The sequence below is a fragment of the Lithobates pipiens genome, unplaced genomic scaffold (genome assembly GCF_037356315.1).
Source record: "Lithobates pipiens isolate NorthernLeopardFrog02 unplaced genomic scaffold, aLitPip1_a1.2 Scaffold_3, whole genome shotgun sequence".
Taxonomy (NCBI): Eukaryota; Metazoa; Chordata; class Amphibia; order Anura; family Ranidae; genus Lithobates; species Lithobates pipiens.
The window spans coordinates 127,620,650-127,642,733 of record NW_027507790.1 but is presented as its reverse complement, the minus strand read 5'-3'; the positions used below and the strand labels follow the sequence as shown (position 1 = coordinate 127,642,733).

The 22,084-nt window shown below is 41.9% G+C and overlaps 1 protein-coding gene across 4 annotated transcripts in view; it reads right to left on the bottom strand.

The window, feature by feature from the left end:
- Positions 1-22,084, bottom strand: part of MCC (MCC regulator of Wnt signaling pathway) — a 523,846-nt gene that overhangs the window by 78,178 nt on the left and 423,584 nt on the right. For all 4 annotated transcript variants that reach the window (XM_077462268.1, XM_077462269.1, XM_077462270.1 and 1 more), the window contains 3 exons: positions 6,609-6,755; positions 1,802-1,891; positions 1,566-1,714 (listed from right to left, as the gene is read on the bottom strand). In XM_077462268.1, the coding sequence (XP_077318394.1) occupies positions 1,566-1,714; positions 1,802-1,891; positions 6,609-6,755 (386 nt within the window). The remainder of the gene's footprint in view (positions 1-1,565; positions 1,715-1,801; positions 1,892-6,608; positions 6,756-22,084) is intronic.

Here is a 22,084-nt window from a genome sequence, read left to right as displayed (position 1 = left end):
CGTACGTGCCGTTCACGTCATCGCGCACGGTTTCAGCAAACTGTTCGTCCGTCGTGTGTGGCCATGTCCGTCCATGCTAAGTTTGAGCGGACTGTTTGCCGAAACTGTTGGACGGACAAAGTTGGGCGAACAGTCCGCGCGTGTGTACGCGGCCTAAGAGTGTGCACTGGAAAAAATCTTCTATGTTACTACATAGGAGAGTTCTTAAGGAAAGTGGGCATTTTCTATTTTTTAACCACTTCAATACCGGGATACTTTCACACCGATACCGGCCCAGGCTAATTTTCAGCTTTCTGCATTGTCGCACTTTGAATGACATTTGTGCGGCCATGCAACACTAATTTTTTTTTTTTTTACACAAACAGTGCTTGCTTTTGGTGGTATTTAATCGCCACTGTTTTTTTTTCTGCAATATAAACAAAAAAAAGATCTTAAGTTTTGAAAAATATTCATTTTTCTTAGTTTCTATTATAAAAGTTATAACATTTTGCAAATGATCTTCATAAATTTAGGCCAAACTGTATTCAGTTACATTTCTTTAGGGGAAATAACCCAATTCAGTGTATATTTAGTCTGTAGCAAAGTTATACATTATTATATTATATATATAAAAAACGACACTACCTGCCTGGAGTTTGCATGTTCTCCCTGTGGCTGCGTGGGTTTCCTCTGGGTACTCAGGTTTCCTCCCACACTCAAAAGACATGCAGGTAGGGTAATTAGCTTCTGTCCAAAATTGGTCCTAGTATATGAATGGGGACCTTGGATTGTGGGCTCCTTGAGGGTAGGGACCGATGTGAGTGTGCAATATACAGGGATAAGGACAATTGTAGACACTCACTCAGGTTGAACTGGATGGACTGGTGTCTTTATTCAACCTAACTAATATATATATATATATATATATATATTAGTTAGTAAGGTTGAATAAAGACACCAGTCCATCCAGTTCAACCTGAGTGAGTGTCTACAATTGTCCTTATCCCTGTATATTGCACACTCACATCGGTCCCTACCCTCAAGGAGCCCACAATCCAATGTCCCCATTCATATACTAGGACCAATTTTGGACAGAAGCCAATTACCCTACCTGCATGTCTTTTGAGTGTGGGAGGAAACCTGAGTACCCGGAGGAAACCCCATGAAGCCACAGGGAGAACATGCAAACTCCAGGCAGGTAGTGTTGTTTATATATATATATATATATATATATATATATATATTATACATATATATATATATATATATATACACATATATATATATATATATATATATATATACATATACACACACACACACACACACACACCTCCCTCCTGGGCTTTCATGTTCTTGTGAGGGACATTTTTCTGTCTGGGTTTTTTTCTATATGTATTCTGTATGAATTTTTACCCACACATTGGCTTTTAACTTCTTATAAAATACATTTTTGCATTTTATTACAGTAATGATTTTCATTGATGCCCTTAAAATCACTTCCATAGTTTTGCTTTTCCTATATTTTAAATTACATTTATAAAAAAGAAAGCCTCAGCAATATCACAAGGCATTACAGCATGTACCTATTTAATCGCTCCGTTTCCACCTCAAACTCTCGGATTTTGCTCTCTGAGATGGCAGATCCATGGGAGTAAAGGGTTTGAAATATCTCCTGTATATTGGAGCAATCTTGCAAAGAATGAGCCAAGTGTTCAGCCACACTGCTAGATACCTGCAGAACATACAAGATTAAAATGAACCAATCACTAAGAAAATTGACAGCTAAACATTTACAGAGGTTTTCTGTTCTTGTACTCACACCAATGCTGCTGATCTCAGAACCGAGAACTGGCCTTTCCGAAGATGAGGACTCTGACCTGGTCTTAGACAACTTAACCCGCTCTGCAATCTGCAGAAAATTTACAAATGGTTTGGATTACCAGAGAACAGTACTAAAAATGAAATTCAAGGCAATACTGACTTAAAGTGGGGAACCCTACTGAGGAGATATTCTGTTGTCCCAGGGCTTATTTGTGGCCCAAGCTCTTGGTAACAGATCTCAAAAGGGTTCAAAACCTTCCCTACTCTAAAGCTGGCCATGCACTGATGGATGAATCTCCCTGCTGAGTTAATGTATTCTGACAGCAGAGGGTTGAGGCTGTCAGACGACATACAGTGGCTGCCTGTGACCGCATGGAAGTGCTATCCATCTGACAATTTATAACCCGTATTTTTCAACTGAAGGATGTCGAGCAGGAGGGGGCCAACAGGGCCTGCAATGAAGCAAACTTTGCCTGGTTCATCAGGAACCAGACACAATTCCCCATAGTATCTAGCCAGCTTTACACCAAAAAAAAAAAAATTCAATTATGCTTTTTGTCATGTGCTTCATTACCCTGTTCAATGACATGGATGAGATATATAGTTATAATTACAGACTGCAGTTAGAATAGGATTTTATGAAATGAACACTAACCTAACCCAGCTACAACTTTGTTTTCAGTGTGGAAGGCTGTCATGTATTGCATATTTCCTGAAATAACAATCTACCTTCAAAGTTTATAAATCAATTGTGCTTGAAAGAAACACATTCTAACATCACAAGCTTATCATATTTAAAAAGATGCGGTTTCCCAAATAATTTGGTTCCAAGTGTCAAACGTGCATCTGCTAGTTAAGGCAGACTTAAAGCCCTAATCTAAAATTAAACTATTTAACAATCAACCCTCTGGTCACTGCTACTGAAAGTTGTGCTATACTTACAGGTAAGGATGAGATCTGGGGTGTTCGCATGCTCCACGTGCAGAGCCCACCAGGAAGTCAGCGCAGTGCTAATCACAGGCAGTGAAACATTTCCCAATCTCTGCAGCCACACATCGGGGCAATGTCTCACTGCCCGTGATTAGCGCTGCGCCGACTTCCTGACGGGCCCTGCACATGGAGCATGCGAACACGCCTGAGCTCATCCTTCCTTACAAGCTATATTTTATTTTATTTTTATTGCAAGATAATTTAGTTTATTCAGTATGCATATTCAAATACATACATATATTGTATGCTTGATTGAAATAAGTTAAACTACTTAAAAAAACTATATTTTTAACAGTGCTTGCGCTGCGTTACTGAATAAGGCCAAGTATCTTTAAATATACTCCCAGCATTGCAGTCAAATTTGAGAATCCCCCTCCCCCCAAATTATATTTATTCATTAATTACAGGTATTTTTACCTGTTAATTTTAATTCAATCTCCGTGTTTAATTTCCCTTTAAATAATTTGTTTGGGCCATGCTGTCTCAAGCAATCTACTGCACTCAGCTACATGCAGTATACAGCGCTGTGTTTCAACAGTGGGATGGTGTATTCCAATGGCTATTTTAGTGATTTTTTTCAACCACGTAAATAAGCGTAATAACACATTTTAGATACAATCAGGAAGACAGAAACAGGGAAAGAAAAGGAAATGGAGGGAAGCTCCATAACAATATCTGGGTAGAAGGAAGGAAGGTCTGCACCATAGGTGACTTTATAAGGACGAAAGAGTGAACTTCTCTGGGGATGACACGATCAGGTTTATTTACTAAAGCTGGAGAGTGCAAAATCAGCAGATCCAAAATCAGAAACCAATCAGGTTCTAACCTCAGCTTGCTCGATTAAGCTTTGGCAATAAAACCTGGAAGCCGATTGGTTTCTATGCAGAAGTGAGCCTAATTTTGCACTCTCCAGTTTGCACTAGGAAATTAACCCATATATCTACGGAAATTAGGCTCTCTTGTAGTGTAATCGATCAAATAGCCTTGTGTCTTGGTTGCTTAAAGAGATTGTGAAGCTGAAGTAACCCAACAAGCTACCCAAGTGGCTTTTTAGTGCATCACTTTTGCATACCAACTATTGTAAGTACTCATTTGCTATGAAGGTTAGTGTGTGCATGTGTTGTATGCATATTTGTAATACTCTGTATGTCAGCAGTATTGTCTAACAAAAACATTAATATACCACAAGGTTTCTGTTTCTTTGCTTTACTGCAAAGTAACCTAAAAGATACAAAGTAGACCTATTGGGGGCTGTTGTGCTTTTTATCTTTTAGGTTACTTTGCAAGGAATATAGAATGTAGGGCACTCAAAGTTTAGATCCAGTGTTTAAATCAAACATCACTGCCCAGCTCCACATCATGGGGTCTACAAATGATTACTAAGCTACACACTGAGGGTAACCTATCTTAAAATTGCTAGATACAGGTTCTAAGCAGTCAGATCTTCATTGAAGCGTCACAGAGAAAAAATAAAAATTAATGGTTAAAAAAGAAAAATACTACTCAAGAGGAAAACGGGTCCATCGCCTAAGCATGACTGTCGTCCCAGAAGGAAGCCTCTTCTAAAGATAGTGCACAAGAAAGCCCGCAAACAGTTTGTTGAAGACAAGCAGACTAAGGACATGGATTACTGGAATCATGTCCTGTGGTCTGATGAGACCAAGATAAACTTATTTGGTTCAGATGGTGTCAAGCGCATGTGGCAGCAACCAGGTGAGGAGTACAGTCAAGCATGGTGGTGGGAATGTCATGGTCTGGGGCTGCATCAGTGCTGCCAGCACTGGGGAGCTAGTTTGAGGAAAGCATGAACGCCACCATGCACTGTGACATTCTGAAGCAGAGCATGATCCCCTCCCTTTGGAGACTGGGTCGCACGGCAGTATTCCACTATAACCCTAAACACACCTCCAAGATGACCACTGCCTTGCTAAAGAAGCTGAGGGTAAAGGTGATGGATTGGCCAAGTATGTCTCCAGACCTAAACCCTATTGAGCATCTGTGGGGCATCCTCAAATGAAAGGTGGAGGAGCGCAAGGTCTCCAACATCCACCAACTCTGTGATGCCGTCATGGAGGAGTGGAAGAGGACTCCAGTGGCAACCCATGAAACTCTGGTGAGTTCCATGCCCAAGAGGGTTAAGGCAGTGCTGGAAAATAATGGTGGCCATACAAAATATTGGCACTTTGGGCTCAATTTGGACATTTTCACTTAGGGGTGTACTCACTTTTGTTGCTAGCGGGTTTAAACGTTAATGGCTGTGTGTTGAGTTATTTTGAGGGAACAGCAAATTTACACTGTTATACAAGCTGTACACTCAATACTTGACATCGTAGCAAAGTGTAATTTCTTCAGTATTGTCACATGAAAAGATGTAATAAAATATGTACAAAATTGTGAGAGATTTACTCACTTTTGTGAGATACTGCAAGTATAACCTGCTTGTTATTCAAAAAAACAAAAACAAAAAACAAGAAAACAAAGATTTTACAAATCACTTCAACCACTTCCTGCCCACGGCCGTCATATGACGTCCTGGACTTTCAGTGGGAATATATGAATGATGCTAGCAGCCACAGGCATCATTCAGATATTCTTTTTTTTCAGCCGGCGATTCTGTGCACCATAAGAACGATCATAGAGGCAGTTATGACGCTTGATTGTTCTTACATTTCCCCCCCCCCCCCCCCCCATCCGGTGCTTCTCTGGGCTCTCCCGTGCCATCGGAGACACGGAGAAAGAATCGTCCGGCGCCGGATGACGACGATAAGAGATTTCCGGTGACCAGATGTCAGCGGCTGTCAGCATGGGATCGGTGACATTTTTTTCATGATCTCATGCTTTCCAGCCTGGAGGAGAGATGTGGGGTCTTACTGACCCCATATCTCTCTATAAAGAGGACCTGTCACATAGATTCATATTACAAGGGATGTTTTTACAAAAGTAAAATAAAAAAATGTGTTCTCTAAAACGCCTGTCCCCAATAACTCGCGCTCAGAAGCGAACGCACACGTTAGTCCCGTCCACATATGTAAACGCCATTCAAGCTACACATGAGATATCGCCACGTGCGTTAGAGCGCAAGCAACAATTCTAGCTCTAGACCTCCTCTGTAACTCTTAATAAGTAACCTGTAAAAATTTTTAAAGCGTCGCCTATGGAGATTTTTAAGTACTGAAGTTTGGCGTCATTCCATGAGTGTGCGCAATTTTAAAGCGTGACATGTTGGGTATCTATTTACTCGGCGTAACATCATCTTTCACATTATACAAAAAACTGGGCTAAGTTTACGGTTTTGTTATTTTTTAAATTATCATTTTGTCCAAAAAAACGTGTTTAAAATATTGTTGCGCAAATACTGTGCGAGATAAAAAGTTGCAATGACCGCAATTTTAGTCCCTAGGGCAGTGATGGCGAACCTTGGCACCCAAGATGTTTTGGAACTACATTTCCCATGATGCTCAAGTACCCTTCAGAGTGCATGAGCATCATGGGAAATATAGTTCCAAAACATCTGGGGTGCCAAGGTTCGCCATCACTGCCTTAGGGTGTCTGCTAAAAAAAAATATATATATATATAATGTTTGGGGGTTCTGAGTAATTTTCTAGCAAACAAATTATGATTTTTACATGTAGGAGATGAGTGCCATAATAGGCCGGGTATTGATGTGGTTAATTTAAAGGCATACTCCAGTTAAAGCAGAAAATAAGCGCTTGAAATGCATATAGAGAACACTACACCTAGATACCAAAAGGAAAATAAAAAAAGATTAACAATAATGTTTCATTGCCAATAGCACTTGTACAGGATTGCTCACCTTAGCTATAGGAATGTCATTACTACTGCTGCTCGTGCTTAGCTCTCCAGTGCTTGGGTTTACTGGTCTACTTGCAGAAGTGAGACGACCAGGACTAGAGGGACCAGTTGCCTGCACACTTTGAAGTCTGGTCTGGAGTTCTCTCACCTAAAATAAAAAAATTGACTAGTCATTATTGCTAGAAAAACACATAGGCAAACAAACTCATTGAGAGCTATAGGGTCATTTTCACTTGCATTAACCCTGTGGCAAGGACATGTACAGAGCAGCTCTACTTTTTCAAAGTGGCAATAATGTGGATAGAGCAGTGCTACTTATATTGTGCCTACATTTAGAAACACATTTCCTCAGGGAATCAACAATTATATGTTTTCTTTCTTAATCTATTAGACCAGTGGTCACCAACCAGTGGTCCATGGACCCCTGATGGCCCACGAGAACATTTTGGTGGTCCCCAGAGACTCTGCAGCAAATCAACATCGTGGCAGATGTATACCGCCCAATGTTTTCAGTATTGTTTCTCAATGCATGCTGACGTTTAATATTGTCAGCAAACATTGATACCGAATGTCTCCACTGTAGTTCTGGCTCCTGTGAACTCAGAGGGAGGCGCCGGGAATAGTGCAGAGAGCGTGAGGTGAAGGAGGGGACTTCCAATGGCAGCGCTGATTAGAGACTGTGGGAGGGAGCACAAAGCTCAAGCACATGGCTAGATAAGGATGTGAGATCAATGATTAGTTTGTGTAAGGCAGCAGTGTGGTGTGGTGTTGGCACAATGCTGTATAAGGCAGCATTGTGATCCAGGGGGAGGGGGCAGAAAGTCGGATCATTGTGTGTATAAGGCATGTTAGTGGTCCACGGGATTGAAAATTGTGAGTTTAGTGGTCCATGAAGCCCGAAAGGTTGACGACCACTGTATTAGACTTTCCACATTTAGCAACCAGGGAAAAATAATTTTATTTCTAGTCTGTACCATGATGCTACAATCACTACACTTTTTGTTCTTTTAAAGGTAATTGAGAGATCTGGGGCCTTTTTTGACCCCAGATCACTCAATAAAGAGGACCTGTCATAGTAGGAATAAAAGTGAAGAAATAAAAGGGACAGTGTATTTAAAAAACAAAAAAAAAACCCATCCCTCCATGCTCATGCACAGAAGTAAACGCATATGCTAGTCATCACCCCATACATAAAGAGTGTTCAAACAACACGTGTGGTATTGCTGCAATTGTTAGAGCAAGAGCAATAATTCCAGCACTAAATCTCCTCAGTAAATCTATGGAGATTTTTAAGTACTGTGGTTTGTCCCCATTCCACGAGTGTGCGCAACTTTAAAGCATGACATTTTAGATATACATTTACACAGCGTTACATCATCTTTCACATTATACAAAAAATTGGGGTAACTTTAGTTTTTTTTTAAATTTAATTCATTAAAAAAATAAATCCCAAAAATTTGCATTTGAATGGCCGCTGCGCAAATACAGTGTGATATAAAATATTGCAACACTCGCCATTTTATTCTCTATGGCAGGCATGTCCAAAGTCCGGCCCGCGGCCCGGTTTTGAACGGCCCGCCTGGTTATTTGGACATACATATCTTTTGTGGCCCCCGACGATCTCCCAGCGCCGGGGCCACAAAAGATATATATGCTTCGGAAGGTACAGGGAGGACAAGACCGAGCGCCGTACACAGGAGAATTTCCTGTTTACGGGCGGCCTCTGTAATAGGAAGTCCTTCTCCTGCACTGCCATTGGACGACTGTTCTGTCCATCAAAGGAGGCGGGACTTTCTATTAAAGAAGCCACCGTGTAAACAGGAGATTCTCCTTTGGCGCTCGTCAGTGCATTCCTGGCAATGGTGCTGTGTTCCTGGCAATGGTGCTGCGTTCCTGGCAATGTTGCTGCGTTCCTGGCAATGTTGCTGCGTTCCTGGCAATGGTGCTGCATTCCTGGCAATGGTGCTGCGTTCCTGGCAATGGTGCTGCGTTCCTGGCAATGGTGCTGCGTTCCTGGCAATGGTGCTGCGTTCCTGGCAATGGTGAGTCATTCCTGGCAATGGTGCTGCATTCCTGGAAATGGTGCTGCATTCCTGGCAATGGTGAGGCATTTGGGGAGGCATTCCTGGCAATGGTGCTGCGTCCCAGGCAATGGTGCTGCGTCCCTGGCAATGGTGCTGCGTCCCTGGTAATGGTGATGCGTCCCTGGCAATGGTGCTGCGTTCCTGGCAATGGTGAGTCATTCCTGGCAATGGTGCTGCATTCCTGGCAATGGTGAGGCATTTGGGGAGGCATTCCTGGCAATGGTGAGGCATTTGGGGAGGCATTCCTGGCAATGGTGCTGCGTCCCAGGCAATGGTGCTGCGTCCCAGGCAATGGTGCTGCGTCCCAGGCAATGGTGCTGCGTCCCTGGCAATGGTGCTGCGTCCCTGGCAATGGTGCTGCGTCCCTGGCAATGGTGCTGCGTCCCTGGCAATAGTGCTGCGTCCCTGGCAATAGTGCTGCGTCCCTGGCAATGGTGGGGTTATTCCTGGCAATGGTGGGGTTATTCCTGGCTATGGTGGGGGCATTCCTTGCTATGGTGGGGGCATTCCTTGCTATGGTGGGGGCATTCCTTGCTATGGTGGGGGCATTCCTTGCTATGGGGGGGCATTCCTGGCTATGGGGGGGGCATTCCTGGCTATGGGGGGGCATTCCTGGCTATGGTGGGGGCATTCCTGGCTATGGTGAGTGCATTCCTGGCTGTGTTGGGTGTGTTCCTGGCAAAGGTGGGTCTGCAGATGTGCACTGATTAGGCTGCATTGGTGGGCACTGACCATTATTTTGCTTCACAGTTCTTTATTTAAACATTTTTTTTCCCTGAAACTTCCCTCTTAAAGTGAAGGTGCGTGTTATACGCCAATTAATACAGTATGTACAAATACGCCCAAGCTCATTTCTTCCCACACACAGCCACAAAGGCAAGAGAATTCTTGTTGGGCAGTGTATTAGAGCCCGAACGAACACACTTAGACCGAATTTTAACGATTCAAAGAATGTCAGGCAAAATGGTCGGCCCTCGCGCATGTTCACTTCATCAAATCCGGCCCTCTTTGAAAAAAGTTTGGACACCCCTGCTCTATGGTCTCTGCTAAAAAAATAAACATATATATATATTTTGTTTGTGGGGTCTAAGTAATTTTCTAGCAAAAAAATCTACATTTAAACAAAAAGTTCAAGAAAGGTTAAAGTATCACTTCCTCACCCCTCTAATACTTACCTCACTCAACCTTCCTCTATGACTGTCTGTAGGGCCTCTCTCCTCTTCTCCCTACTCTCACAGGCTTTGCTGAGAGCAGTAGGAATCATTGGCTACCTTACCACCGTGGTCAATCAAATCTTGTGATGAGGGAGCAGGGGACAGGGCGAGGCCGCGCTCTGTGTCTATGTACATATGCATTGCAGCTCAGGATTGAGTATGCAGGTGTACCATGATGGGAAGCAGCTTCCTATGATGATACACAGAGAAGAGCTGGAGCCAGAAGCACCGGCAAGGTACCTGAGAAGAGGAGGAGGAGCAAGGCAGCTCTGTGCTATTCCATTGCACAGGGCAGCGTCTAAGTATAAACCTTTTTGTTATTTAAAAAAAAAAAAAATATAGAATGCAAGACTTTACAATCATTTCATTAGTAAAAATTGAATTCCCCATACTGCTGCTCTTTCATGACAACCTATATCCACCACACTGGTCCCCAGTATACAGGCGATCTATGCTGACAGCTGTCCTGCCACCTATCCCTGCTTTAAGCTGGCCACAGACTGTTCAAATCTCTGCTGGTTCACCAGGAACCGGACAAGTTTTAAACCATGTATGAGCAGGCTGAATGTACCCAAGTTGATTGATTAATCAACTTGGGTACAACCAGCCTGTTGGATTGTACATGCGATTAGTGCTAGCGGCTGTTCTAGCCTCTAGCAATATTCACTGTGTACCTTTGGGTGCAGGTAAGAAAATCGCCATCTATGGCCGGCCTTAGGTATACCTTCTGTTGACTTTAAAGACAGTATTCGATAAAAGTGCAGCTCAAAAGCTCAAATTTTTTTAATTTAATTCCAGGCACATGGATAGGTTCAGCTCCAAAGGGGCTCATCTTGTCCAGCTACCCTGTTTCCCCTAAAATAAGACCTAGCGTGATTGTCGACGATGGCTGCAATATAAGCCCTACCCCCCAAATAAGCCCTAGTTAAAGTCCTTCTATGTCTTATTCTCAGGGTAGGGCTTATTTTTGGGGAAAGAGGGTGGGGCTTATTTGGGGGTAGGGCTTATATTGCAGCCATCACCGAGACTCACGCTAGGTCTTATTTCAGGGGAAACAGGGTAGATAAATAAGCAGGAGATAGGAGTACACACTGATGCTGCCCAATTCGAAGACGTCAATTCTGTTTTTAATACCGTTTTTTGATCTTTTTTTATCCTGTCTATTTTTTGGGGGGGATTTCGGCTTTTAGTGTGGTTATACATTCTTGTTTTTACGCAGACATTAGTTAATCTTTAAATGGTACTTGGATTTCATTAAGCCTTTATAGTATTGTTTATTTTCTTTTCATCTTTTTTTTTTGAGCAGGCTAAGGGTTTTTTTATTTGCATATATATTGTTCTGTTTTTGGCATTTTACCACGAACAGTGTGTCGCATTTTATTTCTTTTTTTAAAACATTCTTTCCGAAATTACTGGCATGGCATGTGTGTGTGTGAACATAAAAGCAGTGCCTGATATTTGGTAAAGTTGTTTGTCTTTCCAGCTGAGTTTGAAGCTATATTGAACCTAAAACCAAAAATATATTGCAGCCAATCATTCATTAGATGTGGTGGCTGCATCAGTTTTCTTTTCTTAAGCATTTTGCCTCAGTTTTCACCAGGTGATCTGGCCAGTAAACACACATCCTGTATTAGGCTGGATTCACACCTATGCATTTTTTGTGCTTTTTGCATTTTGCAGATTTGCACTACCGAACGTGTTCCATAGGAAACCATGTTAAAAGGACTGTAGCACAAATCTGCAAAATGCACTAAAATGCATAGGTGTGAATCCGGCCATAGAGTACCCCCACTCTGGATGAATGAGCTCTGGGGGAACCTTTGGACAGCAGCATTGTCAGTCTGGGGGGAGGGTAGTTTTAGATGTACTAGCAGATTTAAACACAGTAACAAATTGAAGCCAAACTCCAGCTAATACTTTATAAGTAGTTACAGCAAACAGCTTTTTTTCCTTTTGGGATAAAGGTTTTACAATAAATAAAAGCTGGTCCATCTAAGCACCCCTGCTAGTCTTAAATAGTTTGTTTCATTTTTAACTGAAACATTCTGCTGGAGAGCTTGTTCATTTGTAAAACAGAATGCCTACAAAAAGAAAACGAATGCAGGAATCACATTTAAGAAATAGTAAGCTGCAATATAATAAATGCTTGTTTTTGGGTTTAATACTGCTTTAATCTATTGTATGCTTACCAGGCCGATAAGGCATACCTCCATTGCCACCTCTGACAATGCCCAGGAATGGGAGAAATTGGATAGAAGAGTATGGTCTGGGAGGAGGAAAAACTGAAGGCAGCAAGTCATAGAATCGGATGGCTGGAGCATGCGCTCCCATCTTCTGCTGCTTGTTTATCAAAGACGTTATTGCTTAAAGTGGAACTACATTGGATCTAAGCGCCACAAACCAAAATCGCAATAAAATTCTAATCAAAAAGCAAACGCCTCCATTCAGTCTGGTCTGCATGCATTATTTTTCTGAAAAATCACCCTAAAAATATATCCCCCCCCACCCCTAGAATTTTCGACTGCGCCCATCTTGAGTAAGGGTAGCATTTGCTTCCTGGAATCCATCTGCCCATAGCTAAGGCGTGCATGTTTAGAGAAGACCCCCCTCGTCCCTTTTCTGAAGAATCCTGGGATGCATGACATTTGTCTAGGCAAGAGACCCAGAAGTAACAGTAGAAACTTAAAAAAAAAAAAAAAAAAAAAGTTCAATGATATACTTGCCTATATCTATTTACTAATGCTAGCATGATAAGGATTAAATATAGTCACTGTTGGAGAGAGTGAAGTTCCACTTTAAGAGGATAATGCCATGTGCCAGAGACAGAAGTCATCTGGGGATATTGAGCTTCTCCTGGCACGGCAGGTTCACCATTGTCAGCCTGTTTCTGCTATATACTCATGCTATATATGTGTATATTCTTGAGAACTTTGTGCACATCACAATAAATTAGGAAAATAGAAGCCACTTTATTTTTAAATTATACAGGTGTGTTCTGCATATTACCACCTATAGCTTCTCTCCTTTATCCCAGTCTTGTGCTGTTAAGGGTTTCATTTTTCATATACCAATTAACCTTGTTCTATAATGGTCTATATTTACTGCTCCGACAAATGAATGATTAAAAGTCAGAAGAAAAGAGAATATGATTACATTAGAAGACATGCATTTGCTAAACTCAGAAAAAAGCACACTCCGCAATGAATGAGTACATTTTAGAAAGCCACTGACCCAATACAGATAAGGAGATCGAGACAAAAGACAGCAGAAGCACCCTGAAGCAATTAGCCATCCTTCACGTGATTAGAATTATAGCACCTGACTTTGCACTTGTGTGTACCTTCACCTCTGATCAGTCACATTAGCTCCTTTGATAAGAGACTGGCAGGCAACCAAAAAACCCCAGCCTTGAAGAGTGGTGACTGATGACAAGCTGAATTTACTCTAATCAAATAAGTAATGGATCACAGCCAAGGAAAAGCACACAAATGAGAGCTGTAATGTGGGTGTTGATAGGTAGGTGTAATAAAACAAGAAAATGCCATCTTTATGGGGCTGTGTGCATATACAATATATAATGTAAATCATGAACTTCAGAGAAAATGTGAGGGAATCAATGAGTCAATCTATCAAATATGGAGCACCCTGAAGAGAATGCATATTAGAAGGGAGCTAGTTATTACAAATATCCTAGTAGAGTAAAAAAAACAAACAAATAAAAAAAACATATCCAATATTTATTTTATGGGGAAGGAAGGTATCTCAATACGAGTCACTGTACTACAGCACTGAGATCCTGGGCAGAACCCTTAGCAAGATCATTGTAAGTATGGAAATGATATGTTCTCCCTACTTCAGGGTGAGTTTTTAGTGTTCTGGTTTCAAAACCCTGAAAAATACCAGTTAGGTACCTGGCTTCTACCATCAAAAACCATAGTATTTTAGTTAGCCATCCAGCCATACTATGGAGTGAAAGGTAATGTTGGTGTGTGCATTTCCTCATTGAATACATTTTGAAAGGCATCACTGATTTAAAAAAAAAGAAAAAAGTTTAACACTGCTTATAAAGTGTTGCATATATATATATATATATATATATATATATATATATATATATATATATATATATATATATATATATATATATATATATATATATATATACACACACACACACATACATATATATACACATATATACATACATATATACATACATATATACATACACACACACACACACCTATGACAACAAATTTGTAGCTGTCTATATATTTATGCAAACCCATTACACAGCATGTTACTGAGGACTAAATTCATATCAGTGCAGCTGAGCATACAACTCAATGTCCCTACCACAGAGAAAAGCAGAGTACCTGGGGAAAACCCAAACGGGGGACAATGTAGTACAGAGAGCATGCCTGGTGGGAACTGACCCTCGCCCCTCATCTGTCTGGCTGCCTTGTAATTCTTCTCACAGACTGAAATGCTGCTGTGAGTTAGCTGAAGGATCACATTTCGTTTCGCTGTGACCAAATGTTTCTGTCAGCTGTATTTCATTAATCTGTTTGATTCATTATAAGAAACCTTTCCTGAGGGGATAATGGGATAAAGTAATTTATGACTTCTCAATCTGGGAGTCCCAGACCCAAAACATGTACAGATAAGGAGTTCTTCTCATCAGTTTTCATGATCCTCATACTTGTGGATCAGTGTCTCAGAAGTATTAAAGCCAGGTCAGAGTGACAGCTAGGCAACTAGAACTTAAAGGGAGATCCACAATTACAGCCTTCCCATTCCACCATACATAGGAGAATGCAAGATTTCCCCATCTTGGGACCATTATGGAGGATCTTTCTGAAGTTACAGGTAAGTAGACCCAAATTGTTCTGACCACATCCAGGCTTGGGAGTGAATTCTCTTTGGTGTGTGTTTTGGGGCAGGACATAGGCAAAGGAGAACAATGTACTAATTGAGGTGAAAGGAAGAGACCACCCTGGAGAGAAGGGGGGGGGGGGGGTTCTGGGTCTCAGGACCACCTTCTCCCTATGTAAGATAAGAAAGTTATTCTTAAACTTAGAGACGCACCTGACAGTTTTAATGGACACCGAATCAGTTCAAAAAGGAGTTTTTGAAGAATCGAAAGAACCAGATTCTGATCCCATGGAGACACAGGAGGTCAAAGTGGGGGAATAACATGAGGAACTCCACATGCAAAGCCAAATGTTTTTGGAATAGAATGAATATGGCAGAGAAAATCCTTTAAAGCTCTATAAGCTAGATGTTGATCCACACCAGACAGGATTGATATCAGGATGCGAAGCATAGAAAACTCACAAGGGTTGAGGTGCTTGCTCTTGCAACCAAAGAAGGCCTTTCAGGTGCGATGCTAGATCCTACAAAAGGTATATTTTCCAGCCTGAGCACGGTATCCTTAAGAATACAGCCATGCTGTTAAAGCCAGTGACTGGAAAACAAGGTGGAAAAGTGGACCCTGTGACAGGAGGTCTGGCCTGTTCAGAGGTGCCAGGAGTCTGTATGCTTGTGTAACAACATATCCTGGGCCAATTTAGAGTAACGAGGATCCTTATAATCTGTTATTCCTTAATGTTGCAGAGGATGGAATAATTTCAACAAGGGGCAACCACTGCATAAACACAAACCTGTCAAGTTTTGAAGCATGATGTTCGCATAGGATGTTCCCCATTTCTGACAGAGAATTAAGCAAGATCTTGGGGCACAGGGACCATTCCCCCGAGTCCTGGTGTTGGCAAATTAGAAAGTCCACTTGACAATTTTCCACTCCTTCTACATAAGAGTTGGAATGTGGTTCTCTGCCCAGGAGAGAATAGAATAAGGGCTTGCTTCTTTCAGGGATGGCAACTCCTGGTCCTTCCCTTTGGTGGTTTATGTTGCACACAGCTGAAGCCTTGTCTGACTAACATAATTAGTGGATAGTGTAGGAGGGTCAGTCTTATGGCTCTCAGTTCCACAATGTTGATGGGGAGTATCAATTCCTGTGGGGACCAGGTTCCCTAGACAATCACTGAAATCTAAACCCCACCCAGCTCATCAGGTATCCAATTCTCGCCATCACCATCCAAAGAGGAAAGGATCAAAGTTGCTAAGGCTGACTTGGATATCCATCATGCCAGGAAGATTGACTGGTTTGATGGCAATAGTGGGTGATCCAGAGTAAAGATCTGCTTGTCCCACATCATGAGAATGTTGAGCTGCAATAGCCTTGAGTGGAACTGTGCAAAGGAAACTGTCCCAAAGGAGGTCACCATGAGGCCCAGAACTCTGACCCAGAAGTCAAGGGATGTCTGGTTGACCTTAGAGCCCAACAGCTGGACCTCAGAAGAAATCATTTCCTGGGCAAGCTGCTGGCCATATCCAAAAATAGCCCCAAATATTCAGGCGATGGAAAGGCTGGAGTGCAGACTGTTGATTGAAGGAACTGGATTGTTTTTAAATGTAAGACAAGACTATACCTAAGGAATTTTTAAAAAGAAGGTCATCCAGGTACTCCATAACCTGGAGCCCTGATATTTTAGCAGGAGTGGGAAAAGTATATTTATGAAGACCTTTAATGCACATGAGAGCCTGAAGAGAAACCGGCGTGCATAAAAGATCGGAATATGAAGATGAGAATCTTGGATATTACCCTGATCTCAGAGAAGAGATTATAGATATTGCAGACTATTGAGAACACAAAGATATCAGTTAAGGGATTTGAGGTTCAAATGCCTCTATTGACTTTTGGGACTGTTAATTGGTGAGCAAAACCCTTTGAAACTTTCCTCTGAAGGAACTGAGATTAACACTCCCTGTGCCCAATCTGTGGAGAGAATGACCTCAATGGGAATAAGATGCTTGCTGATAACAGAAATGGCAGGACCCACTACCAGGACAGACCATTTTTTCTACAAATTCCTTTTCCGTAGGTTGTACTTCAGCAAAGTTTTGGCGGCATGAACACCTTTTCGGGATTTCATCATGAAAATTTGCACGTGCAAAGGAAAGGTCTTTCTAGACTGCCAGCTGTTCAGTGCCCATAGAAGCCTGTTTAAAGTAGAAAGATTTTGGATAGAGGAAGGGTTATAATCCGTCAGATTTTTTTTCGCCATCTGTGTCCCATTGGGGAGATTTTCCTTCACTTCCTGTCCCATAGTGAAACAGGAAACGAGAGGAAATCCCTGCAAATTAGGGGAATCTTTAGGGATTCCCAGGTCACTAGAACTAGTGTCCACATTGGAAGACTTACCCTCTATTATTTTTCTGGGGACAGCCCAAAACTTAGGATTCTTTTTTAACTTTCAATGATAATAGTAGGCAATACAATTATAGGGTGAATCTCCATAACAAGGGCACAGACAGCAGTAAAAACAGACAAGCTTTCTAATCCCTCTGCACTCCATCCAAAAAAAAAAAAGTTTGCCTTTAGTTATACTTTAAGTTTGAAGACTTCATTTGTGTCTCATTAAATGCCGGAGGTGAAGCAATTCCTCTGCAGGAACAACTTCTGCATCCACCTCACCTTGGTGGTGGAGAGGCAGAACAGCATTTTAGGCCCGGGAGAAAAAGGGCAGAGAATTTGGCAAAGAAATCAGACACAGTAGCAGTGAAATCCCTTAATCGGATATGTTTGTTGCTCACTTGAGATAGAGCTAGAATTGGAGGAAAGGAGAGATGTCAATATAGGACCTTGCTTCAGGGCAGGGGAACAGCTATCACCCGAGTGTTTTGTTAGTTTTCCTCAATGCCATCTGTAACACAAGTGCTATTAGGTCCTTTTTTCTCAGCTTATCTGTGCCTTGTTTCCACCATTACTAAATGAGAATCCCCTGTGGGGTACTCAAGAAATGGATGTGAAATGGGAATGGTATTAGTGTGTCCGTGGAAGGAGCACAATAACACAGGCGCTAAGCGATGTCTTGTCGCTTTGTCTCTGGAACAGCAGGCAGCTAGGAGACCAGCAGTTATGGTTCTTGCACCGATAATGGAAATGGTGGGCAGAAATTGCATGTAAAAATACATCAGCTGGAATGCACGGTGTAACTACGCCACCAGCAATGACGTGTGGGGAAGACCTGCCAAATTTAAAACAAACATTATAATAACGTTACCTACCGCCAGCATAGTAGATATTTACAGGGGGATAACACAATAAAGTGAATACCCCACATGTAAAAAGATAACCCAGTCATGAATACAGGGAAAACCCGTCTTACCTTATCCATGCTGCAGCTTCCTAGAAGGGACTAAACTTCACCTATCATGGTGAGCATACCCCAAAAGGGGTCTTCAGGTTCTGGGTGCCACAGAAATTGACCATGGCCCTGGGCCTCTCTAGCACCCTGCGGCTCACTACACTTGTTATACCACACTACATTACAAGTTAGTCCCACTCATGCGTGTTTCTGGATACAATTTCTCGGATGTACATTGAGGGTAACCGATCCAGAAACTGCTAGTGAACCCTTAGACAATACGCAGCTGGCTCTTGATAGAAGTGTTGGTAATAGTGAAGAAAAATAAAGAATGGTTTAGAAAACTTCTATAAAGGAATGAAGTCCATCACATACAGACACTAGCAAAGTCCCATGGCGTTGATAACGTTATATGAAGATGCACTAGGGGCAGTCCAAGCAAAGTTTTGCCAGTGTCCAATCACTTGAAGGTAGTGGCATTTAACTACTGGTCTAGGACTTTCTGTTCTGTACCGCACAATCAAAATTTCTTGTTTTATTATCCATTGGGGGTCACAGGACTGAAGCTGTTTTTAAAGGTTTGGGACATGAAAAAGCAGTCCAACTGAGGGGTGGGCAATTTGTGTATCATTACTGATTATTATGGATCATGGGACTCCTTCCTCCATGTTTTTTTTCTTGTGGCCAGAAGCATTAATATTCCTGATATATTTTCCATTGTAAACTATAGCTGGAGAAAACAAAGCTCATTTACTTGTATACTGCAAGCCTTTTCAGTGACTGTGACAGCACTGAAATCTGGTTAGCATTCACTAGAGCGTGGATTAAATCCAATGTCATTAAATGACTGTCAGTGTCAGTCTCCACTCTTACAGACTTTGCAGGCCGCACCTAGGAATGGATAATTAGCCAAACTGCCAAGATTCCAGAATGTTCTCATTTTGTGGATTTTAACATCAAAGAGAAAATTGTCAACATGAGAAAATCACTTAATGAGTGTGGTTAGATTCTCATTCCCATCGAAGATTATATTCATAATCTTTCAACATTCTCACATTGTCTGTTCTTCTTCATACAGATGCGGAACTATAATGAAGTAGTTACCTCTGGCCTAATGCTCCCAAAAATAGTCAGATACAGAACACTTCATGTTTGTGAACAACTAGAAAATACCAACAAAATTCAAGGAAAAAAGATTTAGAAATAAGGATTTCACCATCTGCATCCAAAATAACCACGCAGCTAAGCCTCATTTTAAATTTTAGAAAAAAAAAACCTTAAAAGATGTTAACCCCAACTGAAAAGGACCTTTAGTTTGCTGAAACACTGATCATCATTAAAATTAAACTGGCCATACAATATACAATTTCCCTATTAAATTTCCTTTAGATTTACCTTCAACTACGTAGCGCATGGGCATGCCGGATTGCATAAAAATGTAAAGTGTTTAGGTCTGACTGACTGATATTATATGGTTTTGTTAAATCTAAAGGAAAATTGTACAAGAAAAATTGTATAATGTATGACCAGCCTAAAGCCTCATACACAATCAGATTTTCGTCAGGGAATTGTGTGATGACAGACAGTTGGTCTAAAATCCGACCATTAGTACGCTCCATCAGACAATTGTTGTCCAACTTTTGGCCAACAAATGTTGGATGGCAGGCTAGTAAATTTTCAGAGGACAACGGTCTGTTGTCAGATTTTTGTATCGCGCTCCCCACCTTCCACCACCTTTCCCTCCAATCGCCTAACCATTACATTACCGTAGAAACTTTCGCAAATTCAACTCTTCTCTCTCCTCTATTCTGCTACTGACCACCTCTGACAAAATCTCTGCCCTGTCCTGCCCCAATCAAGCCACTTTCATCTACAATAAAACCCTGTCCACCACCCTGGACAAGCTCACTCCCCTCACTACAGGCAAAATCAGGCCTCGACCCCTACAACCCTGGCAAACATATGACACTAAAATTAACAAAAAACGTAGTCGCGCTCTTGAGTGTCTGTGGCACAAGACTAAGTCTCTCAAAGACTTCAACCAATACAAATCTGCCCTCCATAAATACTATTCTTTCCACCATACTGACAAGCAGACCTATTTTACAATGCTTAGTAACACCTTCTCATCCAGTCCTCTGACTCTATCCTACACTCTATAACCCACATCTTCAACCTCTCCCTGACCTCTGGCATTTTCCCCAATGCTCTAAAACATGCACTGGTCAACCCCATACTTAAAAAGCCATCCTTGGACCCTACCAATCTTAACAACCTACGCCCTATCTCCTTGCTCCCCTTTTCCTCTAAACTCCTTGAACGCCTGGTTTACAACCAACTGAGTGACCACCTCATTAAGAATAACCTTCTTGATTCCCTTCAATCTGAATTTCGCCCTCAACACTCCACAGAAACTGCTCTTTTAAACTCACAAATTACCTACTAACTGCAAAAACCAATGGACGCTATTCTGTACTCCTACTTCTGGACCTTTCAGCTGCCTTTGACACGGTTGACCACCCTCTCCTCCACAAAAAACGTTACTCCCTTGGTCTCCGTGACTATGCTCTTCAGTGGCTCTCATCCTACTTATCCCAACGCACCTTCAGTGTCAATTACAATTCTACTTCCTCCATGCCTCTTCCCTTCTCCGTTGGGGTCCCCCAAGGTTCTGTTCTTGGACCTCTTATTTTCAATCTATAACTCTTCCCTGGGTCAGCTGATAGCCTCTCACAGCTTTCAATATCATTTCTATGCTGACGACACACAAATCTTTCTCCACCCTTCAACTCACTCCATCAGTATACTCACACATCACTAACTTACTAAAGACATATCTGTATGGATGTCACACCACTTCCTCAAACTCTACTTGTCCAAAACTGAGTTTATATTTGCTCCCCCACGTACCTCTTCCCCTGACTTCTCTGTCAAGAGCAATGGCACAACCATCCACCCATCCTCACACGTCACACGTGGGTAGGTGTTATCCTGGACTCTGAACTCGCCTTTCGGCTCCACATCAAATCACTTTTCAAAACTTGCTGCTTCAACCTACGCAACATCTCTAAACTATGTCCCTTTCTAACCAATGAAACCACAAAGCTCCAGATTCACTCTCTGGTTATCTCTTGCCTTGACTACTGCAATGCTCTCCTAATTGGCTTACCTTTAAATAGACTATCCCCCTTCAGTCCATCATGAATGCCGCTGCCAGACTCATCCACCTTACAAACCACACAGCGTCTGCTATCCCTCTCTGCCAATCCCTCCATTGGCTGCCACTTGCACAACAAATTTAATTCAAAATACTAACAATAAGTTACAAAGCCATCCACAACTCTGGCCCGGCTACTCAAAATACCAACCTAATCACCCTCTTCATTTCTCCCAAGACCTCCTGCTTCTTGCTCCCTCATTACCTCCTTCCATATCCGCCTCCGGGACTTCTCCCGAGCCTCTCCCATCCTGTGGAATTCGCTACCCCAATCTGTCAGACTGCTTCCAAATGTATCCACTTTTAGGCGATCCCTGAAAAAAACTTTCCTGTTCAGAGAAGCCTATCCTGCATCCATCTAACAACTGCACTATTGTCTCCATTAGCTCATCCCCCCACAGCTATTACCTTTTGTATAACTTGACCCTGCCTCCTAGATTGTAAGCTCTAACGAGCAGGGCTCTCCGATTACCACTTTATTGAATTGTATTCTAACTGTACTGTCTGTCCTAATGTTGCAAAGTGCTGCTAAAGTGTTGGCACTATATAAATCCTGTATAACAATAATAATAGGGTCCTTTCAATGAACGAGAGGTGGATCCAGTATGTGTGTAAATGATGGCACTACAGCTGAGGCTCCCATATGCGTTCCAAATTAACTGTATGCAAAAACTGACACATCCTCAGGCTGTACAATCTACTTTATTAAATCACAGGGTAAAATCCAGCCAGGACATGCTAATGCATTT